This window comes from Lotus japonicus, chromosome 1 (genome assembly GCF_012489685.1).
Source record: "Lotus japonicus ecotype B-129 chromosome 1, LjGifu_v1.2".
Taxonomy (NCBI): Eukaryota; Viridiplantae; Streptophyta; class Magnoliopsida; order Fabales; family Fabaceae; genus Lotus; species Lotus japonicus.
Genome location: NC_080041.1, coordinates 12503454 through 12529615, shown reverse-complemented (window position 1 = coordinate 12529615; position 26162 = coordinate 12503454). Strand labels below are relative to the sequence as shown.

Sequence of the window (26162 nt, the reverse complement as noted above, 5' to 3'; positions counted from 1 at the left end):
AAAAATACCTTTATTTCTAATAGTATATATTAATTATTTTTTTACGAATTTATATGTATATGTTGTCCTCACAACCTTAAATTTCTGGATCCGTCACTGACCCTCATTATTTGCTTCATTCCCATTGCAAGAATCGAATTCCTGATACCTCATTATTGAGGGGATGAAATGAGCTTCATATTTATCCACATTGAGGATAATCACTCTCTAGTTAATACTCCTAGTCACGAGACAATCACAGAGGCAATGCAAAATACTGAAGTAGTTTCATCCTCATTGTTACAAATAGCACACATCAGATAGAGCGAGACCGCGCCTAAAATGACAAGCATTTGCCGGAATAGCTAACCAAATGAGTAGCACACATTTCAGGAGAATCTTTAATCACCAAATCCAGCGCCAAGGCTCAAGGACAACAACATAAAAAATACTCTATAGTTAATAATCCAAAAATGTATTAAATGGAGAGATATGATTGTATAAGTATGTAATTTTTTTTATAAGTGCATATAAATCAAAATTTTCAAATATTTTTAGAAAAGTTCAATTCCAAATAACTTTTCTTTTTGTTTACTTTGACAATAAATAAAAGTGTAAAAAAATCCCGTATTTATATATGTGAGGGTTTGTAGAGTTTCCCAAACCCCAATCCTCCTAAAACCCTCACAAAACCCTAGCAAACCTCTTCTCTGGAAATGGCGTTCAACTCGATTCTTCGCAAGTCGAGTCCTTTATTGAGGTCTTTTGCTGCTGCGGGCCAATTGATCAAGAAAACCCAACCGGGTCATCGCGCCGCCCTGTTCGCCGCCGTCAACCAGCTGCACCGGCACCAGGATTCCGTGGTTCCGAGATTTCACTTTTCTTCTGTGGCTGTCAAGAACAAACCCACCTCCGATGAGACCCTTCTCCGAGTCATCGAATCCGAAATCACCTGCGCTGAGGAAACCGACGATCACAGCGCTGTAAGTTGCATCTCTTCCCTCAGTTCATAGTTTCATGATGAATAAATGATGGTAGTGGCTAAATTTCTATTTTCAATTTTTTTTGTTGACCAAATAGAATTTATAATTTATTAGTTACATTCAGTGGCGGAGCCAGGACTTTTAGAGAGCCTGGGCAAGATTAAGTCGCCTAACTACCCCACATCTAGTTTACATTGTGGTTGCGGTGACAGATATTGCGGTGTTTCAACGTAAATAGTTTGTTGTAATGACAAATATGTCTCATTCTCAATTGAACACTCAACTCAAATATATAGTTAACAGATTCAAAATTAATATCACCTTAATTTTATCAATATTAAATATATTAGCAGACTTTATATATATAACTTCCTCTTGTAAAAAAATTGATTATTAGGTGCTAGAAAATAAAGGAAAAATGGTTATCTGAAATCAAGGTCCTAATGGTGTAAGTAATCAGGGGAGGGGACACGTTATGGTGGTGAGAGTGCCAGGTGGCTCAGGGACTAGTGATTCAATTTCAGAAGCTTTGAAAAAGTTGAGAAAAATGTCACATGATAAGCCATGGTTTGTTTGGATGGGTCACGCTTGTGTTAGAGTTTGAGGTTTTTTCTTTCTCCTTCTATGCTCTTCTCTTTCTCTCCTCATTTCAATTTCAATCCCAAGTCAAGTAAGTGTTTGGGGGCATTGGAACTGAATCAGAAGATGACGATCACCGTGCAATCAACGCTCGGAAGCTATGGGTATTTGGAGAAATCTCTAGTGAAAGAAACTTCACACCAGCCCCAAATACAAGTAGCCACTCTCCTCATCTCAAGGTGCAAGAGTTGTGCTCTCTGGCCTCTCACCTCTGCTACTGCTACTGTTATTCTACTCTAATAATTCATTCACAGACTCACTCACCCACTCACCCTGACCCACCGCCTCGCTCCCTCAGGCCTCACCCACAGCGACACAACACAATCCTCTTCCCTCACAATCGATCAACATAGGACACTCTTCACAATTTTGCCCTTTCTTTCTTCTTCTTTTTTTCCCCAAGACCTTACCTGGTCCAAAGAAATAAATTTTTTTTTTCCTCAGAGCCTGGGCAAAGGCCCAGGCAAGCCAGGCGGTAAATCTGCCCCTGGTTACATTGCTCTTTTGTTTTTTGAATTTATGTTCTGCAATGTTGAAATTTCATTTTTTCTTTCCATTTTTTGTTGTTGACCAAATAGGATTTAGGCCATGTTTGAGAGAGCTTATTTGAGTTTATCTGATAGCATAAACGCTTGTGCAATTGTTGGGAAGAGCTTATGCAAACAGCTTATGACGCTGTTTTGAGCTTATTTTCATAAGCTACTCATGATAGCTTATGAAAAAGAGCATATGCTTATAGATAGTTTATTTTCAATTTATTTTAATAAATTTTTTAAAATAGCTTATGAATAAGCGCTTAATTAAGTTGTTTTCTCAAACGGGGCCTTATTAGTTAAATTGCTTTTTGGTTTTTTGAATTTATGTTCTGCAATGTTGAAATTTCAATTGGTTGATGCTAGGAGGAGGATCTTCCGAAAAATTTTCCTTTTAAGATAGTTGATAATCCGGGAAACCAGACCATAACACTGGAAAGGACTTACCAAGGTGAAGAGATTAAGGTTCAGGTTGACATGCCTGATCTTGTCACAGGGGAAGAAAATGGTGTTGATGGTGGCGGTGATGATGAGAGTGAGAGAGCATCTCAGTCAAGCCTTCCACTTTCAGTGAGTGTTTCCAAGAAGGGTGGACCCTTCTTGGAGTTTAGCTGTATGGCTTACTCTGATGAGATTGTTATTGACAGCTTGTCTGTTAAGAATCCTGAGCTTTCTGAGGATCAAATTGCTTATGAGGGACCGGATTTTCAGTATGCCCTTCTTCTCTTCTTTCTGGATCTTATTATCATTATTATTGTCCTCTTGAATTTGCAACTTTATTTTTGTTTTAGTTAGGCATTGTTTGATTGAACTTGTTCTGTTTCAGGGATCTGGATGAGAGTTTGCAGAAGTCTTTCCACAAGTATTTAGAAATCAGAGGAATCAAACCTAGCACAACAAATTTCTTGCATGAGTACATGATCAACAAGGACAGTAAAGAATACTTGGTGTGGTTGAAAAAGGTCAAGAGCTTCATTCAAGCATGAGCTTTCATTCAAGAGTTATGTGCTTACAACTGCTGTCTGTCAGCTTGGAAGATGCTGATTTTTTGTCAAATCACTTAGTATGCATTTGAAGAAAAACATAATCAGAGATCCTAACATTATGTTTCAGTAGTAGCTCATATTAAAGGCACATTATTATGGCTGAAAATGTTTAGTTATTTTATTTTATCCACCTGCATTTCTCGTGGGTGCTTTGTTAGACGGCTTTTAGCTGGGATTCATAAGCTGTGCGCATTTTTATATGTAGCAAGATAGTATATGGCTATATGTTGAACTTGTGGTTTGGCTTCAATTTGATGAATGCATCTCTATCGCTTATGGAATAGAATTTTGCATGTTACTTTTGAAATAGCTTATTTTAGAGTAGTTTTCAATTTTTCTTTTTAATTTTCTAGGAACATAGGAACACGAGAATTCTCAAATTGGGTAGGTTATAGGTTTTTATATTTTTTTGCACTTGTGATAGAGTTTAAACTCCCTTTTTAGTGTTAAAAATAAGGATTTTCTGTTAGTATGGTAAAAATGGTGTATATCAGCCCACTCCTGAGCAAAATGAGTAATTTTTATGCACTTTTAATTGAAAATATAATCACGTATACTAATTTAGGAACATATTACCGATTAGATTCAAGGCAATTCAAACTTGTATTGATAAGAGGCTTGAACATATTACCGATTAGCACATCATTTAAGTGGAAAAAATGATGACATTAACATACCTCTCAGAAACAATCATCTCACTAATCTAAATTATAAACATAGATGTCAATAAACAAGAATTCCATTGGAACTTCATATTCCCTGCATTTTCCTAGCATGAGCAGAGGACAAGTAGATAATGTAAGTGTTTAAGCTGAAAGGAAAGGTTATAATATTCATTTGCTCACTCCAAAAACAAATGCATTAAATAACAAAATCCTCACAAGTCCTGTAATTGACATTGCCGGAAACATCTTTAGGAAAAAAAATCAACAGTTAATACAAATACCCCTGTTTAATCGTACAACTCCACCCTGCAATCCCATGACAAGAGGTTACAGAAGAAAATACAGCAGACAACAGCCAAATTAAGTTGCAAGGTCTCTGTGGGTGTAGACAATCTCTTTATCACCATCTACTACTTGTCCACTTCCTTTCAGAATCCTGCGCACGCAAAGAAAAAGTAAAATAACACTAAGGAAAATAACAAAAACTTGCTAGAATAAATATTATCTTGGATGGGAAGAAATTTAAGATATTAGATGCATGGGTTGAAAGTGTATCATAGACTGTAGTGTTGGTTTGAATATTAATCTGGTAGGAGCAAGTTGATTTTTAAAGATTTGCTATGTACTACCCATTTAGATGCAAATCAAAGAACAGTTATTAAAACTTATTTAGTGCACTTTCTGGAGTAGTTAAGCTCCAATAAGCCTGAATCCAAACAGGCTCGTAGATTATAAGTGACAAATGAGAGGCTGAAATGTAAACTATATAGTCCTTTATTAGCACATATAGATTAATTTTATATGAATGATAAATCTTTCATTCCTCATGCAAAAGTGATTAGTGACATTCAAGTACATATATTAACCAAGAGACAGAATGGAATTGTTAGTTGTATAGTACAAGATTTGTACTGTTTCTTAAGCATTATAATGATCACCAGCTCATACCATCTTGTTGTCAACAATCCTTCAACGCCAACTGGGCCTCGAGCATGAATCCTGCTTGTACTTGTTCCAACCTATTCAACCAAGACAGAAATACAAAATTAAATCAACAACATTAATTCAATAGATTGATTAGAAAATGCAAAAAAAGAAAAAACATACCTCTGCACCTAGTCCAAATCGTGCCCCATCACAAAATCTTGTGCTTGCATTGTGAATAACAGACGCACTATCAATACAAGACAAACGATAATTACATCACTTCCATTGCACAATGTGCTGATATCTTCTGAGAAAGCAGTGATAGTTTAAAGGGTAATGTTTGTTTAATGTTATACTTTTGTGTAACTTTGTCAAAGACTGCCAAATAGTTACACAATAACAAAATGCTGCAAAGTAGAGAATTGAGTGAAATATCTTTTTCAACTGTATTTATTATTTATCATTGCAGAAACGAGATTAAGGAGCATGGTGTTTCAGATATTACCTGTCTACTTGGCGTAGGAACACATCAGCTACTTCATGATCTTCTGCAACGATGCAATCAGTATGTGCACTGCCACACAAAGAAATAGAAGATATGATATTTTTCCATATTAACCCACTGCACCAATATAGATGTCGGTTTGAATTGGAACAGAGAGTAGAAGGGAAATGAAAGCAATCTGTTTCACACGTTTCTAATAAAGAATAAAACACTGACATGCCTTCCATAAAGATTTATATGATTAATAGCTGCATACACATCATCCACAATTTCAACAGTGCAAGCCAATGAACTGTACTCATGATGAAACGTACGTGCCTGTGGAATATTTAACAAAGAAGTTGCCTTTGGTCCTCCATATAATGTAACACCTGCATAAATTTTACATCATTTTTGCATTTGAAATAAGATAGTAACACCTATCAATTCAGTATAACAGTCTTCCGACTCCCAGATAATATGATAAATTTTTCAATCTTTAAAATGATGAAACAACGCACCAGACTAGTAAGGATGCAAGACTTAGGTTAACATAAAGATAGATTGCAATATAAATCTTGGGGATGGCTTTCATTTTCTTTAATTTCCTAGAAGATCGTTTAAATTTCTTTAATATTTATTAATCAACAAAAAGAAGAATAATGAACATTATTTAGATTTTTGACACTCGATTAGCATTTAAAATTAAATATCTAAGATCTTTTTGAACATGAAAGTTTCAGTTCCAAAAGGAAATAAATGCCCATATTAGAAATTTACGTGAACAAACTCTAAACCATTAAATAATAGATATTTAAATATGCTTCTCTTTATAATGTTCAGCGTATGAGCGTAAAATTTGTTCACAATGGATTGGAATCTGGAATTACAAGCACTGTGATGCAGAAGGCCCTGAGACATAGCATTAAAACCATCATACTCATGCTTTCTTTATGTTGTCTTCTCAACAGAATTTGCTCAAGAGAATTTAAGAAATCATACAACTAAATTCCTTATTTGTTCATCATATAAAATTCAGCTTTGCTATGTGTTATTACATCCACTCTATGCAGTAAAATCTAACATGAGTGGCTTTAGGGGTTTGGTTGAGATACAAAACCTACATCTTATTTACCCACAAACATCCTCAAAACCAACACCATATTTCCCATAAGAAAATATATAAAAAAATATTGCCAACTGAGTTTATTAGATAACGCGGGTTCTTATCTTCTAATCCAAATCTTAAAGAGCATGCATTTTGCAGCCATGCATTAGCATGAGTCCTTAAACTTCCAGAAAGGATAAAAAACTTGGCATATTAAAAGACTTGATTGCAACCTGATAATTATTATCATTACGCAATCACGAAAATCAAATGTTTAAATGTCATATTTTTGGAGAGAAATGAGAAATTACAACAAAAACCTTTATCCAGCTAGAGCTACAAACAAAACCTAATGAGTAGTATCCAGAAATTAAAGCAAACTGTATTATCACCTGTTGAAAGAGAATCAAGAACAAGAGGAAATGATTGCAAGAAATTATACCTTTCGTTTGTAGGTCAACTATAATATCATTAAGCCAACCTTTCTCTATTAACTCCTTGTGGACAAGAAGTGTTTCCTAAGAGTTAAAATTTTAAAAGCAGACAAAAAGAAGTTATGCATGGCAGTGATTCATGAGCAAAGAAAATAGCTAACATCAGCAATCTTGCACGGTCATCCGGTACATTTAATTTACCATGGCATTGCAGGCTGCTGGATAATATACTTTTGCATCCAGTACAATCTGCCTTGCCATCTCCGTGTTAGCAGACTTGTCAACATAGACGTGGCAAATTCCATCTGGATCAGTAATAATGAACCTTATTATGATTTATGATAGTCACTAATAAATTCTTTCACTAGGATTTACCATACCATATCAAGCAATCAAGCATTGCTGATAAGATCCAGCCAAGAATGTAGAGAGAAAGAGTATTATTCAAGATGAACCATAATTCCCAATTGGGGAATTAGAGAAGGATATAAGTAACTGATGAGTATTGGAGAGACTCATCACTCTCCTAATTCCCAATTCCCAAATGATCCCAAAGATACTCAACACTCTTACAACCTTCCAATTTATAGTTACTAACCCCAACTAACTAACTAAGTGTATCTATCAATTGCTCGCTTATTATGTATAAACATAAGCACAATGGTCTTACCTGCATGACCCAACTCGGGAATTTTTGTGGAACTCTTGATCTGAGATACAAGTTTATTGCTGCCTCTTGGAATCACCAGATCAATTACGTCATCCAGCTGAAAGTTAAATGAATTGAAGTCCTTGTTTCGCTAAAAGGTTATAATTTCAAACGGAACAAGTTCATAAATCTGCAATTAAGCTCTACTGATAAATATACCTTAAGTAGTTCAGGAATTTCTGCTCTTGATGTCACAAGTCCAATAAGTTTTCCACCAACAGTATCTGGTATGGCTTCAGTAATTACCTGCATCCCAGAACAGGAACCACCCCCAAAAGAATTTATTAATGAGATTGCCAGACAGTATTAAATTCAAACAGAAAATAGTTTAAGATTATCTTATTTGAAACCAAACTTTGTGCAAAATTGCATTTGATCGCAAAGCTTCCTTGCCTCCTTTCAAGAGAAGTCCATTCCCACTTCTGATTGCCAAGGAAGCTATCTGTTCAAAAGATACAAAGCGACCAGATCAATAATGATAAACAGTTAAACTTCAGATTCATTTAATCAATTAGAAACCTATGCATACAATAAATGTATTTGCAGTAACATTAAAAAATTAAAAAGCTCAATTTGCTAGCACATACGTCTAAAGGACAAAATATCCCCTTTTTACCAATACAGCCCAAGGGGATGAGAACCTCTCAATTTTACAGATAAGTACCATATATCTGTTAAATTTCGATACCCCATGCTATCAAGCTTATTTGAAAGCACACATTCATTTAAGCAACCCCCACCCCAAAAAAAAATTCATTTAGGTTAACAGATCTCCCTCTTAACAGATCTTCCCTAATACCTTCTGAATGCTGACACTTGAAAAAACAATGAACAAGGATAGCAGATGAATATAAGTGCTCAACAAAAGTGAAAAAGTAAATGAAAAAAGTGTTTTTCCTTTGGGGAAAACTGGCTTAAGTATAAAACAGAAGGTGAAGAGAGAAAATGAGACAGAGAAGATTGGTAGGGTTTAATTTACCTGTACTAGTGCCTCAGGGCGAGACTAAAAAATAATCAGAAGAACTCCCAAAGGAGATGATGTTTTCTCCAAAATTAGCCCATCTGAAAGCTAAATAAATTGGCAGCAGTGAAAAACAAATCAGATCAATATTTATAAAGAAAAAACAAAAAATTGTGCAATCATATCCAAGAAAAAATTGTGCACACTTTGGACAATGCCTTCACACAAAATTGTGAATAACATGAGTCCGTTTTATCTAGTAGAAAGACATAAAATTAGAATCTTCAGTTTAATAGTAAGTGGAAGGGAAGCTGATCCTGCTTTATAAATTTCTCACAAATGGTATTTCATAAGCTACATTGATCCAGGAATACATTTCCAGATAAATTCATTACCTCAGTTCGTTTTAATACTTGGCCAATTGGTTCTTCCATATTTGCAATAATTCGCAAGTTGTTCGCAAGGCTTTCAATCTGTCAGTTATCATATATTATGATTATCATCAAAAACTTTTCAGTTTGTTAAAATTCAGATGATTTATTCTAAAAATGAAATGTCTTGCCTTCCCAGGTTTTAAAGCTAGCCTAGCCACCAAAGATTTTTCATATCCTGCTTGCTGTGCAGCAGCTATATCAGCTTCATTTTCATTCTTGATCACTTTTTCATTTGCTTCCAGCGCATCAGCTATTTTTAGTAAAATTTGTTTCCTCTCTTCTGAAGATAATGCCTGTGAAGTAAAATTAGGATATGAGAAAGTTAAACTCGGAGTATTTCACATACAGCGCATATTATCTATGATCTATCACACATAAATCACACATTATGTGTGATAAAGAAAAGATACCTGAAGCCGTCTGGAACATTCCCTGGCTGCAACAGCCATCTCGCGTGCATCAACGTCTTTCAATGTGGTCCACTCATGTGCATCTTTATGGAAGAGGGTTCCAATATGTTGTCCTTGGAGAATGTTAATGATGCTTTCAGTTTCAAAACCACTGAAAGGAGAGAAAAATGTGATGGAAGTAAGGAAAAACCAGCTTCCAAAGATGAGCATCCGATATAGTTTGTGCCCATGCTGAATCTCAGTGATTTTGGTACAGATCAACAAATGGAAAATAAAGAAGAGGCACGGCCATAAGGGATTCTTTAATTTTGCGTTTGTGTCCATATACACATTTTCATTTAAATTTACTAAATGGAAAAAAGAGGTGGATGAAAAGACATTATAGAATAAAATGAAAGGATAAAGACCAGAGAAACTGGCGGCAAGTGTATAAGTTAAATTTTTTTTAAATGTATTATTCATATTCCAAAATTGTTAGTGGTTTAGCATAGTTTGTCCACATGTCATGACCTAATGACAATGATAAATGTTATGGACCAACTATACCAAATGTTTAAGCTGTTGGGTGAACACATGAATAGTTGTATAATATATTTCTAATAATAAAATAAATAATTACCTAACTACCTAAAGAGGGTAGAATAATATGCCTTCAACAATCATATTTTTTTAAAAATGAAAAAACAGAACAGCAGTTTAAGGTGTAATCTTTCTCAGTAATAGAGTCTAATAGTAAACCTGGTAATAATAACAGGAATGCCAGCCTCAGCAGCATGAACAGAAGCTTTTACTTTGGCTGTCATTCCACCTCTTCCCACCCTAGACTTGTCGCCAAAAGTAATTTCATTCTGATGCCTTTCCTTAATATATGCACGAATGAGCTTTGAATGTGGGTCACTTGGAGGGCCGCTATAAAGACCTTCAACATCACTCAACAAAACAAGAAGATCGGCTTTTAACTCCAGAGCCAATAAAGCAGATAAACTATCATTATCCCAAAATATTCCAGAAGAATCCTGCAGAAAATATGAGTTGATGACACTTTAAGCACTTAAATAGTTCTAAATGAAAGGAGCTAAGCAAACATTCAAAGAAGCACACATAAAATTAAACTTCAAGCTTAAAAGACAGTTACAAGCCCATAAAGTTTGAGAAAGTGACTTCAAGCATTCTTACTTTATCATATAGTTTATTCTCAGACACCTGTAATTTGGTCATATATACTGAGAAAGTGAGAATGCTTGAAATCCAGAGAAGAATAAAAATTAAATCCCTAATAAAGCTTGTTATTGTGGACACAGTTCTAGCCAAATGTTTAAGAGGTATTTATTGGTGTAGAGAAAACGTTGGATACAGAATGAAAATTCAAATCTAAAACATAAAGTTGATAAAAACTTGGAAAGGATAAACAAATATAGTTCTGAGTTCTATTTCCTGTCAGATTAAACCTAGATCATATCACCTACAAAGATTACATAATTCATAGAACTAGTTATGTGCAAAGGAGCAAAGACTTGAGAAACTCAGTTCTAGGACTGAGTTTGATATTGTTAAAATTTCGTCGTCAAGTATAGCAACAAACCTCATATGGAGCTTTCCTAGTACTGACGGCATCATTCTCATTGAATACTGGAATGACTTTTAGAGCTAACAAGGATTTCACAGTTTCAGATAGTTGCTTTCTGAAATCTTTATCTCTAAAATCATTGTCTGTCACTAGAAGCTGAGCAGATGTCACGTCGAGCTGCAATTCAGATAGACAAAAGAGATAAAACATCTCTCTAAACTGCACTAAAATCTAGCAACAACTGAAAAGGAACAAGTCATTAAAAACAGTAGTAACAAAAGGAATTCTAGAGCAGAGTTTGATGGAAATAAAAAGATGAAGTAATAATAATTACTTGACCAAACAAAGTATCATAAAGAGCCATAAGACTACTTTGTCCAACAGCAGCACAAGCCTTGCCATCAAGGTCAAATTGCGGATTCTGTAGCTCAGTAAAGCTGCAGCATTACATTATAAATGCTTAGATAAGCTTCAAAAAAAAAAACACAAGCTTACAGGGAAAGCTACTCTATTTAAGAGCTTGCTCTTTTTATAAGTTTCAGTTGAAAATAACTACTTTTGAATGTTAAAATTAATTTTGTTAAAAATAGCCAGGTGATTTAACTTGGGTTTAACAAAAGTGAGAGTTTTTCACTTTTCCATCAAGAGTAATTCATTCTAAGTGTGGGATCCATACAATATATCTATATTTACACTTCAAAAGTCATTCTATCTTACTATATAAGCAAAAACCCAGTTTTTTTTTTAAAATTACTTTTACAGCACCATTTCCAAACACAAATTCATCTCAAACTTAATTCTATGGACCTTAATTATAATAGACTCAAGTTTACTAAACTTAATTCTACTAAACTTTAAAACAATCATACCCTGATGACACTCATTAGAAAGTTTGTTTTTTTCTTAAAGGATTTTACTTTTTCTGGGAAAACATATCTAATCACTATAAACTTCACTTATTAATTAAATAAAATGCAGTTTAGTATAAAGGGTGGCATGGCAGGCATATAAGTAAGAGTAAGAGAGACCTGCTGTTGATTAATTTCCTGTATCTGAGTCTTTGGCGGCCAATACCAACAGCACCAGATGACACCAAAATAACCTCATATCCTAAGGAATTCAGTTCCTTAATCTGGGAAAATGGAGATTAAGAACTATTGTTAGTATTAATTAATTGAGATTAAGAAGCAGAGATTATAGAAGGTGTGGTGAGCTGTGGTGACCTGCTCACAGAGAGTCCCTAATCTTCCAACTGCCAATCTTCCATCTTGGCGGGTGACAACAGCAGTTCCAACCTTGAAAAATGAAACACAGAAAAACACCATCATTGGCAACTGCATTTGAAGTTTGAGAAAGAAACAAAGAAGAAGGAAATGGAGAGAGGAGTGGTGTTGCTGGTTGTGAGTGGAGAGAGAGCTGCGTGAATAAACAATGACAGACACAGCAAATGTGGTTCTGTCCTGTTTTGTTTTGTTAGTCTTGCTGACAACTATTGTCTATTACAACTTGCCGCGTTTCTGGGGGTTTCCTCTTATTGCATTTCCTTTTTGGATTTGGTTGGATTGGACTCAATTACTCACTTTACATGGTAAAGTAAGTATCATAATATTAATGATGATTATCAATTTTGAAAAAGTTAATAAAATAACACAATCAATGAATCAATTGTGATATTTCACACTTTTGATGAGTTGGACTCCTCTTTTCTACCTTCATCAATGTTAATTCACCTTCCCTCATCCACAATAGAAATTAGATTGACTAGTACAATTGGGTGTGAGTGGACTCATTGGCTAGACTTGGACACCAAGGAAAAGAATAGAGGGGGGTGAGATCTTAAATAGATATTCTGATTAGTTAATTTTACTTTAAGAAATGATAGCAACACTTATTTTAACACTTTCTTTCCAACACTCTTTTTTTAATCGGTTAAAATTCATGCAGGGTCCATTAAAAATATGAGTCTCACTTCTAATTTAGTGGAACTCACATGGATCTTAATAATTAAAGAGTGAGTATTAGAAATAAAGTGTTGTTAGCATTCCTTTTTTATTTTTATATTATTGGATGGAAAATAATGAATTCACACTCATTCCTGCATTTCACACAATATCAAAGAAATAGAAATAAAAGAGAGAAATGAGAGATGGTATGATTGTTGATGTGATAAAAAAATAAGAAAGATAGAAAGAAAAAATAGAAACAAAACGATAGAGTGAATACATCAAAGTTGTTATTGTATGATTGTATCTAAGCTTCTCTAAATTGGAAGTCGTCTGTGTAAAATAAGCTATCAGAATTATTAGGATCAAAAAAAATATTACAAATTTAATTTTAACAAAATATCATTATGAATTTTTGAGTCATAATCAATTGATATTGTTATAATATTAATAGTTTAATTAACCAAAATTAGGCTCAAACATTATAATACCCCCTACTACACCCGAACTGTTCAACCAAAAACAACAGCATGCAAATTTTTCAATGCTTTAAAAGAGAGGGGAAGGGGTCAATTGGCCTTTGATTCGCACAAAACAGCTACATAGACTTTTTTTTTACATCTTAGAACAAAATCGACTACAAAAGTTACTTGACGTGGAATATTTACACAAATATGCAAGAAGCTTAAACATTTAGACGCAGATATTACAATCAATGATTGTTCATCTTCTCCTTCCAAAATATTGGTCTTCCACTAGGCTTTAAGGCCTAAATGATACCAACACTCAGACCAAGCTGATACAGAAACCACACTACTCTGGAATTCTTCTCAGTTACATTCTAGTAAATCCAAAAAACCAAACCAATTCTGCTTCAAACAATTCCTCTCACGTCTTGAATGAAGTTAGACAATGAAGTGAGCTAACAAGGATAGTATTTGAGTCTTATTCTTCACTACTGCAGTGCATTTAGCTATGCAAAGAACCAAACCTTGATGAAGACTGCCAAAGCTATTTGCAAGAAAAATGCGGCAACAACCGCCACTTGAAGATCAACACTTTCTATGTAAGACCTCAGGTTTAAGGCAACAAAACTAGCTGACGCACCCCCAGAAAGGAGTATTATAAGCCACCGAAGAATCTCAACGGGAATTATCAACAAAAACTGAAAGCAATCCAAGTAATATGAATTAGATAGTTTTCAAAAAAATAGTAATAGTATAAATATCTACACAATTTGCATATTGGTGGAAACAGAAACTTACAGAGGAGATGTTGAAAATGGTGAGGGAATACCCCCACATGCACCAAAACCTTACAAGGCTAGCATTTGAACCCATATACTGCAGGAAGAAATAGTATGCCACTGGGACCACTATAGTATACCCATAGATAGAGCATGCAGCCATATTCACATAGCTTACATCAAAGCTCCAAGAGGAACTTTTATCTGCATGTTTTTGCATGAGGTATGTACCAAGATTTCCAAGGGAGGCAAGTATAAACACCAATGTTGTTGAAATCCAGACAAGCCCATATCTATAACAACAGAAAAGAATTGCACTATTAATACTTATTAACACATACTATTTATGCTTTTTGGGGTAGGGTGAAGACAATCTAGAATAAGTTGAGCAAATGTCTCCCAGAACTTCAGTATCTATAGAAAAAAGAGAAGGGGAATGGAAGAAAAATGACAGGCAAAAATGCTATGGTAACAGTCCAATTAAATAAAAAAAATAAAACCGCCAAGTACCATACGTCAATAGAGTACCTCTAATTTGATTATTGAAAGTACAGAAGCACATTAGTAAAAAAAAAAAAAGCGTACAAATCAGGGTTAGCATCTATCTTGCTGAAAAAGTCTCCAGCAACTGGGTTCAAGGAACTTATCAATCTGGTTATGACATCATCCGTATCTATATTGAAATATTGTGAGTAAGACGAGACGTTAAAAAATCCTCTCCAGTTGTTTGCTGGCTGTTGTTCAAAAGCTTCTACATGGATGAACAAACTAGAGATTAATAAATGGCATTAAATCGCAAATGACAATGACAATACAAATCGTGGCTATTCTCAAATATGAATCTTGGTAAAAACTAAGAAATGAAACTAAATCAAGATCATTCAAAATTTGGAAAAAACCTTAACATATGCAATTACGAGTGGAATAAAGCCATAATTGGAAATATTGGTTGGTGTTTGGATATGGTGTTATATTGCAAATACTAGAAGGGTGTAAATGTCATTCATGAAGTATGCTAACATTTAGTGTCAATGAACATTATTAAAACAAATACAAAAATTATTTGACAGATATAAGGAAGTCTGTAAGATACTACATACATAGTGGTAAAATCTCTGGGTTTTAAGGTGGCTGGTTCTCACTAATGATGAGTTGAAACTGAAGTACATATAAAATATAATAGTTCACAATTTATAAATGTTAATTGTTTCAACTAGAGAGAGGTTATTGATGATAGAGATGAATAAGAGGAAAAAGCTCATGATTATGTCATACTGAAAAGAATAGGTGAAAGTATAAAAATAAACAACAACTCAAATTAATATATGGTATCTAATTAGTAAACGTTGATTCCTGTTAACCAGAAGATGCACCTAAAATACAAGGTTTTTAATGAGCAAATTTAAAATTTATTTAAATAAGAGACAGCATGGAAGCTTTTCTATTTAAGTAGCACAATGTAAAAGGGGTGAAAATATCACTTAACTCAATAGACTATTAGGTTGAGAGTGGAAATAAAATAACTAAACAATAGAACATTCTACGACATCCATACTCAAGCAATTCAAATTTGGCCTCAAAGTCTGGGAAGAACAAAGGAAAAAAAGGAAGAGATTCTCAGCATCATACATGGAAGTGTCAAAATAGGAAATAAACAATTGTAACATCATAAGAGAAACATATTAAAGAAATTACAGAATATACTAACTATCACCCAAAACAAAAGCTGGGTGAAGAAGGCCTGGGATTATAATCAGTTTTTTTCTTTTAGAATTTTACAAAATAGTTAAGGATGAAAGGAAAACAGGGACAAGTTTATATGATAAAAGGTACAAACATCATGAAAAGAGAAATGTCAGAAAACAAATATGCTCGAATTGGTCATTTATAACACAGATACTGATAGAACTCAACCAAGAATGTAGAGAGAAAGAGTACTATTCAAGATGAATCCTAATTCCCAATTAGGAATTAGAGAGAGAGAGAATGGGCAAAGATGTAGAGCATTCGAGAGGCTCCACTCTCTCCCAAACGGCCAAACCACAATTAAACATATGATCCCTAGGATAGCTAATCCCTCTTAACACTCCCTATGTATAGTTACATGCCTCACTAACCCTCCTACAAACCGACTAAATCCAAGTACCTGTCAGATACAACTAACCAAAGTAAAGACCTTCTCCGCACTACTGCACCAGTCATCAATTTATTATAACTTTTGATGCATATACTAGTTAGTGATTGTCATCAACAGAAAACAGCCATGGACTAGACAACAGAACTACAAAAATACTGTAAAGTCATTAAAATGAGCAGAAAAAGAAACAAGTATCTCGGAATCACTAAAAAACTTTGTTAACATACCAGTAGGACTGCCAATAGTTTGATATCCTCGTCCCCCGTCTCCTCCATTCCGTGGAGGGAAATTTTGCATATTTGCACCAGGGCCTGGGGCTGGGGCTGCAGGATGCATGTCCAAAATCAAAATGTTTCAAAGCAGGAAATAATATAAAATCACATTACAATAAACAAATGGTCAATGCTTATAGATAACTCCATACCCGGCGCATGTTTCGAGCTATTATTATCTTCAGTTATGGCAGCCTGAGCACCAAACACAAAAATGTATAAATTACTGAACTAAATTCGGATATATTCAAAATCAAAAGAACTTGTTATTCACAAAAAGATAAACAGAACAGTAATTCAGATCAAACAAATTCTTGAACAAAATAATTTCAAGATCTATTTAGTGCAAATTCTCCTACTTAATTTAGCGATTGTTTCTTGTTTTTCCACAATTTAATTTAATTTTTCATGATTCGAAATTTAATTTAGCTAAATCAATCTCCACAACTATGAAATGAACCTAATAGATCGATTCTGTGCAACGTGATCAAGCATGCGAATGCGATGAATTGAATAAAGAAGGAAGGATGCTTACGGGAACTGAACCGAGCAAGTGGCTAGTTGGGAGGCCGGTGTAGGAAGATTCCTCCATCGCAATGCAGAGAGAACGCACGCGTAGACACAGATCGTGGTTAGTTCATCGGAAACTGAACCCTAGATGGCAGAAGAAGATGATGAAGAAGGAAGAAACCGTTGCTTTTTTTGTAGCAACGTGCAGAGAGGAGAACAGAAGGGCTCGTGGTCTGTGATTCACAGGATTGGAAGCTCAATTCACAAGGGCATGGACACGCACCTTTTGATATTTTTTGAAAAGAAATAAAAAAAAATTGTGATGGCTATATGGGTTAAGTCGGTTGATAAAAAAAAGAAGGAATGTCTGAGCCCGGGTTCGAACCGGGGACCTCTAGTGTGTGAGACTAGCGTGATAACCGACTACACCACCCAGACTTCAGACTTGCTTGTCAAAACTAGTAGCCCGTGTTCTTCCACCTTCATCTTCTTCCTCTTCCACCTTCTTCCACTTACTCCATAACTCAAATCCTTAAACCCATAAATTCAAAATCCTAAAAAAACTATACGTTCATCATATTCACCTTGTTCTTCGAAAACCTAGAAAATTAGAGGCAAAAAAAAATTCAATAGGGAAGAACATAGACTAAAATTGATTAAAATATTTTTCAAAAGACTAAAATTGATGTGAAAAGGTCCACGTGGCCATCCTCCGCTGACTAGGCTTGCCATTGAACCGTTGACCGGTCAAAATTGAGAAAAATGACTTAATTTGATTAAAAAAAATATTCTAAGGATCCAATTTCATGCGAAAATTTTTCAGGTACTCAATTTGATTTCCTTTACAATTTTAAGGACCAAAAGGTCATTTAAGCCATTATATTTGATACATCAATTAATCATGAACGTGATTATGCGAGTTCGTTTTCAGATAAATAATAAGATAAATTAAGATAAAATCATGAAATAAACAACTTAAATCCTAATCAAATCTAAAATTTAAAAATGTATTTTTTATGAGAATTAACCTGAGAATGACACGTGGATTTTTTTTTGTGAGAATGACACGTCACTAAGAATTAACGTGAGAATGACACGTCACTAAATCAGTCTGATGAAAGTTCTTCTTTTCTAATATATATTGATATATTGATATTGATTCTTCAAAACAGTTGTATTGTCTTCTTGATATATTTACTCCCCCACCTTTATTATATTTTTCTCTTTCTTTTAAAACTCATTTAAATGTTAGTGGTTAATTGTTAGTAAGTTAGAAAATTCCTTTAAATTTCTCTTCTAGGATTCGAACCCTGGACCTTCCCCTCCCAACCCTTATGTCCTCTAACTCTTACAACTTGAGCTAATCCTCGGGGACAACATTTCTCATTCTTTCTATTGTAACAAAAAAATGACATTTCTCAAATCACTATGGGCGAAATGAAAGTACAAAATGACGAAAAAGATGATTTTAAGAATATGTTATGGTGATCTATTTTAGATTTATCTAAAGTATAAATTATTTTTTATTTTGGACCGGGCGGGTCGTTACAAGCCCGTTGACCCGCCCGACAAGGCCAACACCTAGTGGATAAGGACACAGGTCCCAGCTGGAAGACAGGGGCCCGGGTTATTTTGTCTTGATGTATTATACACATATATATTTGTCTTATTCTACATAGGGATTTGAGCCCTGCATGTAAGGCCCAAACCCATGAATATTCTAGATAAAGATCAAGATCACTCCTACTATAAAAGGGGTGTCATCACCTTGTACTAGACACTTTTTTATCATTAATGAGATAATTTCCTTATTCATATATTACTTATATTCTTTTAGCTATGCTAGGGTTCATCAAGGATATTCTATATCCATTGTTAGACCTTAGACCAGAACATTGACGCCGTCTGTGGCTCTTACTCAGTGATTGTTCTTCTACTGACGTGAGAGGCAGTTCATTCTTTGATGGAGACATGTTCTTGTGGTGGGTGGGCACCATGCCGTCGTGGTGGTGGCCGTCACAGTGGAGGCAGAAGCCAGGCGCATGCGATCCAGCATGAAATGGAGGAGGAGGCTTCCTCCGATGGGGCATCGGTGGCGGTGCGATATCACGCCACCACAACGCCAGACAACCCAGTTCGACCAGCTGCACCTGTAAGGTCAGGACTGGACCTTAAGGCGAAACTTAACACTCCGGAGACGGAGGATCCACGTGTTGAAACGCTGGTGCAAGCGAAGGACCATGCACCTAGAGCTTCATCTGTGGAGCTAAAGCAGGTGTTGGATACCATTCAGGCGGTCCAACGTCAGAATGAACACTTATAGGCTCAGGTGGAGTACCTTAATCAAATGCGTGACTTAAGGCGTGGACAACGCGTAGATGCTGAGGACATGGTGGATTTTCAGCCCTTTGCGGCCGTGGTGGCTGCAGTTGAGATTCCAGAGCATTTGCAAACTTTGACTTTGGATATGTATGTGGGAGATACCAACCCAATCGACCATTTGCGGTATTTTAATACTAAAATGGTAATTGGCGGGGCGACCGACACCGTGAAGTGCAGATTGTTACCTTCAACGTTTAAGGGCGTGGCTATGACTTGGTTTATCAAACAACCTCCATATTCCATTTCAAACTTCACTAATTTGTCAACTAAGTTTTTAACACAATTTTCGGCCAATCAAACACAAAAGGCGACCCCGGCTGATTTATTCAATATTCGTCAGCAAGTGGGCGAGCGTATCAAGACATACACGGCTCGATTTAGTTACAGTATAAACTCTTCATTTCCCTCCTGCGTATTGTGCGGAAATTAAACTCGAGAGCTCATCTTAAACTCGAGAGCTCATCTCCGACAACTCTATTTGGGTTGCTAATTGAGTTGGTCATAGTGTGTAGAAGAAATCAATGCTGCTACTGTTTGGTTTTCCCTCTCAAAACATTGCCTGAATTTTGTTAATTTCCGTCATAAAAATATCTTCACCTCAAGTTCGGATGAGATCGATATAACATTATTGTGGCTAATATCTTATCCGATTCTATACCAAAGAGGAAATGGAGTCTGGTTAATTCATGTCCCTAATATACCAACCTTAATTCAAAAGATACATGCACAAGTAGAACTGGGTTTAATATCAATAATGGGTAAAAGCATAATATGATATATGGAGCAGATTGTCTGGTCTTACTCAAAAACTGGCTTCACTTTCACCAAACTACAAGCAATTCTAGGCCTTTTTCATGCTGATAAAGCTAGTTTGGCATTCTTTAGCTACATTGCCTAGGCCAACAAAAAAGAGAAAACTACCAAAGATCTTTTTTCTTTCTAATATGGAAATGCTCATTTGCAACGGTAAGAGAATTCCACACTTCAGCATCAACAAACTCCCCTTTTGAATCGCTGAAAACCTCCGCCTCCTCCTCCTTCTCCCTAAAGCACTTCAAAATAGCATCAGCGCAAATATGAACAAGGTCAGCACCAGAATAACCATTGGTAAGTTCTGCAATTCCCTTTAAATCAACCTACAGTGTAAGAGAACCAGAATACTTGAATGAATAAGCTAGCTATATATGCAGCACAAGTTTAAACAAACAAGAACACAAAAAGTCAACAACAGAAAATAAAATGCTCAACTTACATCAGAAGAAAGCTTCAAGTGGTTGGTATATATGCGAAGGAGTTCAAGTCGTCCAGCTTCATCAAGAGCACCAATACCAATTTCCCTATCAATTTCCCCCGAAACAATCGTACCCAGGTTGTTGGATCCATACTTCCTCCTTCACAGGCTCCCCCTCACAGAAAATTCCAGTGTCAGGAGCAACAACACAATAGTGATTATCAATATCAATCTCGGTTTCAATTTGAATGACCTTGAACTCTACACTTCTCATGGCTGGGACAAGAAATACATCTCCTTTTGTGACGGGTCGATATGCCTGAACCTGAACCTCTGAGAAGTATGGTTTCAAGAAGCCTTTAACGAGATTGCCAGAGACAGCATAAAAGGAGTCATCATAAACGGAGTCATGAATAGGTGCACGGGTGCACGGTCACAGAATCTCCAAGATAAACCCTCAAATTGCACCTCACAACTCTGTTCATCCTGATCTTGGACTCCTTGCATGACTCATCAACATGGGCTCTGCAAATCGTGTCCCTCAATTTCTTCCCCTTGATCAGTATAATATCGCCATCACAAACTTTGAGGGTTTTCATGGTTAGAGGGTGCATCAACACCTTTGAGTTATCATCATCATCTCCGGTGGCCAGATCCACCATTAATTTCCTGAAATATTACGAATAAATTCCAATAAAATAAGAAACGAAACAGAGAAAACAAGAAAGACTGAAATCCAAAACGAGTTCACTCACAGGCACGATGAATCGCTCTGGTCAGACATGGCTGATGTCCCGTCGATGATCACAGCGACGATGATGAAGCAAAACAAAAATAACTCCCTTTCTCGATTTCTTTAATATCTCTTTGATTTTGATTTTGATTTTGTCATTACTCTTATCTCAACTTTTTCTATTTATTTTGTTACAGATTGGTTTTCTATTTTAAATACTACTCTAATTTCTCTATATTTTATATTACTATCTAATAGATTTTTTTTCCCCTTCTAATTAGGGGTGAAAATACGCTGAGTTTCAATACTCTTTGCTTAAATAGGTTGAGCCTGCTTAAAATATTTCAGGCCTGAGCCTTGCCTGTGGCCCGTCAAATGTTTTTTTTAGGTCTAAGATTATCTATTTGGAAGTCTGATCTGACCTGATAGTCTATTTAAAAGTTTGTTTCATAGTCATACATTCAAGAAGACTTGTAATTAAAAAAATTTAACTTGTAAACATGTCAACAAACTTATAAACTAATGATTTAAAATACAATAATATGATTATAAGTCAGTAGTAATTTTCTAAAAGTCTTATACGTACATTTAAATCATTATATAGTCTCACATATTTAAACATATAAATAATTCAACAAGTATATAATTTTAAGATATTATAATAAAAATATAATGAAAATAATAAAAAATATATTTATTTATTTATTTAAATAGGCCGGCCTGTTAGGCTTGTAAGGCTTTTTGTGTGGCCAAAACCTGACAATTTTAGCTAAATAGGCTTTTAAAAAATCATTGGCCTTATCTATTTAGTAATTCGGCCTAGTCTAAGCCTGACGTAGGCGAGGCCATGGGCCCCTGTCGACAGTCTGGCCTACTTCCATCCCTAACCCTAATGGATCAACTTCACTTTCTGAGCAATCGTATATCATATTATCATTTATTTCTGGTGGTTTCTATGATACCTATAATGTATTATACCTAAACGATGAGGCCAATAAATAATTCACACCTGTCCATTTTTTATAAATGTTTTTATTTTTTATTTATAAAAAAATGGAGGGGTGGATTGTAAATCTTTAGAATTGAGGGAGTTTATAAAATTCGAGACACCATCCTACCACTAGGGATTGACGAGCCGGCTCCGAGATCTACCGGTGACGCTGACCAATCTTCCCCAACAAGAAAATCCCAAAAATCCAAAAGGGTCAACCCTGGCACAGATGAAAAGTCGAGGGTCGCGACTCCTTCGCCTCAAAAGTCGAAAAAGAAGAAAAAGAAGAAGACCAAGAGACCCCGGGCTGGTGAAACTCCTGCCCCTCGCCAAGACCTGGCGGGCGGGGAAAAGCCAAATCCTACGGGCGATGCGGGGCCCTTGCCCTTTCCTGAGGAAGTTATTGCTGATCAACATGCTTCTGAAGATATTCCCTCTGGTGCTCCCCAAACGACCCTTTCTCCTGATCGTTTATGTCGCCAAGCTGAGGCAAGCCCACCTAGGGCCTTCCTCGTCCCTACCATGAGTCGTAACAGTGGAGACCAAACTCCCATCGCCTCGCTTTCGCCTCACCGTTCCTCTCCCGCCGCTAGCCATCCGATCATTGATGACCAAACGTGTTTTGCTTCAAACCACCAACCCTCCCTTGTTGACCTTATGCTAACTGACCCTTTTCTTGGCAGCATAAGAGGAACTGAGAATCCTGACCTTGACGATGTAGCGCGAGAGGCCATCTCGAACCTTTTTCGTGCTGGGTGTCTCTTCGCCAAGTTATCGCAGGACTCAACTACAACTGCTGAAGTTGAAGAGCTTCGCCAGAAGGCTGAGGGTTACCGCTGTGCTACCCTCAAAGCGTATGACGAGCGTGACAAGTTGTTGACTCAGGTAGCGGCCCAGATGACTAAACTGAACAATTTGGGTATCGAGATGAGCTGTCGCGAGGCTGACTTGTCCGCTTGTGAAGGAAGAACGGAGGAACTAGAGGGCGAGCGGGATGATTTGCAACAGGAGCTGAAAGTGAAGGCCGAGGTGATTGCCGCGGGTAGGGCAGCTTGCCTTGCCAAAGACAAAGAGATTGCATTTCTTCGTAGTGAGTTGGGGTCGACTAACGAGTCTCTTGCCGATGTGAGATCTGAATTGGAGACATAGGCCAAAGTCGTCGCTGACGCGGGAACCCGTGCGGACTCTGAGATCAGGACCCTCCGGGCTTTGGCGGCCAAGGCTGCTGCTGAGGCTGTGGAAGAGTGTGGTCGTGGCTTTTTCCTCGCCAAAGCCCAAGTTCAATACCTTTACGAGGGAATCAGCCTCAGCGGAATGGGAGCCTTCAAGAGGGTCACCCCCCACGGATTGGTTGGCCCGGATGATCCTCAAGGCTTTGATGCTGAGTATTTTGCGGCTGCTGAAAGCGCAAGAGAAATAGAAGATGTTAATGTAGTTTGAATATTTTGTATTGCTTTTTTTTTTGTAATTAATATAACCCCATGTTTCGTAATTAAAGTTTGCTGCAATTTCGCTTATTCATTTCTTTCCTCGTGTTCGCCCTTCTGCCCTTTGGGCTTTGTATTTTGTGATCGTCTAGCGATTTTGAATGTGTGCCAGCGAAACTAGGACTTTTGCTCAGTCTTGGACTGAGGCTTTCTTTTCACACCAATATTTCCCGTAAGAGCAGGTGTGGCCTTGCCGGTTTTGTCCCGGCGAGGACTTACAGTTGCTAGGACTCAATGACCATATAGGTTTACCCAGACTTATGCCTAGTTTTTGTTCTCACCCATATTTTGGGGAGGTCTCATTTGCCCATATTTCGGGGAGACTTTTGGGGTAAGGGACTTATCTCTTGGGATAAGGGCTTATCCGCACACATCGCCAACGAGAGGTCAGCGATTCGCGCCGGACTTTCCGGAGCAATCCCCAGACATCAAGGTCGTGTTGGGATTGCCACCTTCAGGGAATTTTTCCCAACGGGCGAACGTGACATGTTAGTTGAATTGCTATCGAGGTAGCATCGGTTCACACCGGACTTTTCCGGAGCGATCCCCAGACATCAAGGTCGTGTTGAGATCGCAACCTTCAGGGAATTTTTCCCACCGGGCGACCGTCGTATTGCAGTTGTTCTAGGAGTATTGCTTGAGAATATCCTTTTGGATTTGATTTGTAAAAGTTTTTACATTGGGGGATGCCTCATTAAAAAACTCCCGTGTCAGAGAAAAAAAGTGCATCTTTATTTTTGGGTCCTAATTTTTGGTTTCCTCGTCGCTCCGCTGCTCCAGCCTCTTTCATGCTCCAGCTTCCAGCCTCTTGGTTCAAAACACTGTGCCCAACACCTCATCCTTCGAGCCTGATGTGCTCGCTATCCACTCACTGTCATTGCGGGGTTGATCCCTTTGCCACCACGCCCTAGCGTAATGGTGAGCCTTTCCTGCCTCGTTGTCCCGCTTACCGTGTCCAATTAACTTGTTCTTGAAAGTTGTCGTTCCCGCCGGCTTCCGGCGCTTTGCCTTACCCTTTCCTTTGACCTCGCCAAGATGTGTCAGCCCCTTTTTCCCCGCCTTTGGTTTGCCCTGTGATCGCCCAAGTACCCAGATCTCTTTTCCTTAACGCCACCATACTTGGAAATCTCTCGGTCCATTCCCTGACAAACCTTGTTTCCTTTTTGTTCATCTGTGTGCTCAATTGGGAGAGCTGGCTTCCTAAACTTTGGCAGCTCCCAAAGTGTGGCATCCTTCGGGATCCAGCTAAAAAGGTCGAAGTTGTCTTCCACCAGCTTTTCCAGCCCAATCTTGAGCCTGGGCTCAATCGCCAGCACCCCTCTGCTGAATTTGTACCTTTCCAGATCATCTACTATGCTTGCCCAGCGTTCCTCAGCCCGCGCATCTGTAAATTGCCTATCCTTGCCTGACCTGCCATCCAACCTACCTTGTCCTTGGTTGTTCTTCGATTCGGCTATTTTCCTGTCCACCGTCTGTTCCAGCGTTCCCAGCTCGTCTCGCCCCCGCTTCTGTTCGCCCTGCTGATCTTGACTGCCTTGTATGATCTCAATTTCATGACATCGGTGCTCCTCGCCAGCTCATTTCTTTCCATACAGGCTGGGACAGTTGTTGTAACACTCTTTCTCCCTCCTTTGATCAACTACAATCTTCCCCACTCTTCCACACATCAGCTGATATTGCACTGCCAAGTGCGCCGTCAAAATTACTGCGTAGAGGCGGTTGAGTGTGTTCCTTCCAATGATTACATTGTAGGATGCTACAAACTGCAACACAAGATACCTTACACGGAGTAGCTTGGCGGTATCATCAATACCAAAAATTGTGTCCATATCTATATACCCGCGTACCCAGACTTGCTCGCCCGAGAAGCCTACCAACGTTCCTGTATACGGCATCAAATCTTTGTCTGTCAATCCTAGTTGATCAAAAGCATCTCCATAGATGATGTCGGCGGAGCTTCCTTCGTCCAAAAGAACTCGCCGCACATTAAAAATATTAATCCTTATCATTACAACCACGGGATCATCTTTGTGTGTCTTGATCCCCTCGAAATCTGCCGAGGATATCACAATATCTGGGTGATGGAAACCGAATGGGGTCTCATACTGTTGCATTGATGTCACTGCTCTCACGTGCCTTCGCCTCGCCGAAGTCGTGTCTTCGCCCCCGCCGAAACCACCTGTGATTGTGTTGATTGTCCCAACTGGCGGCTCAAGATCCTTATTAAAGGTTTCTTCCTTGTTGCCAGTGTTTCCTTTTTGTCAGCGGTTGGCGTACGGTGGCGATCGTCCCGCCTGCGGTCATCCTGCCGGCGGCCCCCTTTGTATCGGTTTCCTTGCTGCTGTTCTCCA

At 37.4% G+C, this 26162-nt stretch overlaps 2 protein-coding genes, 1 long non-coding RNA gene, 1 other non-coding gene and 1 pseudogene across 5 annotated transcripts; 1 reads left to right on the top strand and 4 right to left on the bottom strand.

Moving 5' to 3' along the window:
* The first annotated feature begins 631 nt into the window (after positions 1-631).
* On the top strand, positions 632-3466 carry LOC130733687 (uncharacterized protein At2g39795, mitochondrial-like). Its single transcript, XM_057585922.1, has 3 exons — positions 632-962; positions 2501-2844; positions 2961-3466. The coding sequence occupies exons 1-3, from the start codon at positions 696-698 to the stop codon at positions 3118-3120; spliced, it is 771 nt and encodes a 256-aa protein (XP_057441905.1). The 5' UTR covers positions 632-695; the 3' UTR covers positions 3121-3466.
* A 504-nt stretch (positions 3467-3970) lies between these two features.
* On the bottom strand, positions 3971-12383 carry LOC130733686 (delta-1-pyrroline-5-carboxylate synthase-like; annotated as a pseudogene). The gene is made up of 19 exons (XR_009017560.1): positions 12103-12383; positions 11908-12011; positions 11214-11316; positions 10895-11056; positions 10051-10328; positions 9313-9463; positions 9031-9195; positions 8864-8941; positions 8487-8576; positions 7863-7949; positions 7667-7753; positions 7469-7565; positions 7000-7103; positions 6807-6882; positions 5498-5648; positions 5278-5346; positions 4953-5019; positions 4794-4864; positions 3971-4281 (listed from the first exon to the last, which is right to left on the bottom strand). The product of XR_009017560.1 is annotated as a delta-1-pyrroline-5-carboxylate synthase-like (transcript).
* A 970-nt stretch (positions 12384-13353) lies between these two features.
* LOC130733685 (uncharacterized) lies at positions 13354-17262 on the bottom strand. Its single transcript, XM_057585921.1, has 6 exons — positions 17013-17262; positions 16630-16672; positions 16433-16528; positions 14654-14819; positions 14088-14361; positions 13354-13987 (listed from the first exon to the last, which is right to left on the bottom strand). The coding sequence occupies exons 1-6, from the start codon at positions 17067-17069 to the stop codon at positions 13796-13798; spliced, it is 828 nt and encodes a 275-aa protein (XP_057441904.1). The 5' UTR covers positions 17070-17262; the 3' UTR covers positions 13354-13795.
* An 89-nt stretch (positions 17263-17351) lies between these two features.
* On the bottom strand, positions 17352-17425 carry TRNAV-CAC (transfer RNA valine (anticodon CAC)). The gene has a single exon. It is a non-coding gene; the product is annotated as a tRNA-Val (tRNA).
* A 2618-nt stretch (positions 17426-20043) lies between these two features.
* On the bottom strand, positions 20044-21500 carry LOC130731611 (uncharacterized). The gene is made up of 3 exons (XR_009016761.1): positions 21356-21500; positions 20622-21269; positions 20044-20505 (listed from the first exon to the last, which is right to left on the bottom strand). It is a non-coding gene; the product is annotated as an uncharacterized LOC130731611 (long non-coding RNA).
* Positions 21501-26162: the final 4662 nt, after the last annotated feature.

Excerpts from the sequence above, each read along its gene's own strand:
- LOC130733687 (XM_057585922.1), top strand. The coding sequence starts at position 696 with ATGGCGTTCAACTCGATTCTTCGCAAGTCGAGTCCTTTATTGAGGTCT. Across the intron at positions 963-2,500 it reads AAACCGACGATCACAGCGCT|GAGGAGGATCTTCCGAAAAA; the intron begins GTAAGTTGCATC and ends GGTTGATGCTAG. Across the intron at positions 2,845-2,960 it reads TATGAGGGACCGGATTTTCA|GGATCTGGATGAGAGTTTGC; the intron begins GTATGCCCTTCT and ends GTTCTGTTTCAG.
- LOC130733685 (XM_057585921.1), bottom strand. The coding sequence starts at position 17,069 with ATGGAGGAATCTTCCTACACCGGCCTCCCAACTAGCCACTTGCTCGGT. Across the intron at positions 16,673-17,012 it reads ACTTGCTCGGTTCAGTTCCC|GCTGCCATAACTGAAGATAA; the intron begins GTAAGCATCCTT and ends TTTGGTGCTCAG. Across the intron at positions 14,820-16,432 it reads AACTATTGGCAGTCCTACTG|AAGCTTTTGAACAACAGCCA; the intron begins GTATGTTAACAA and ends TCATCCATGTAG.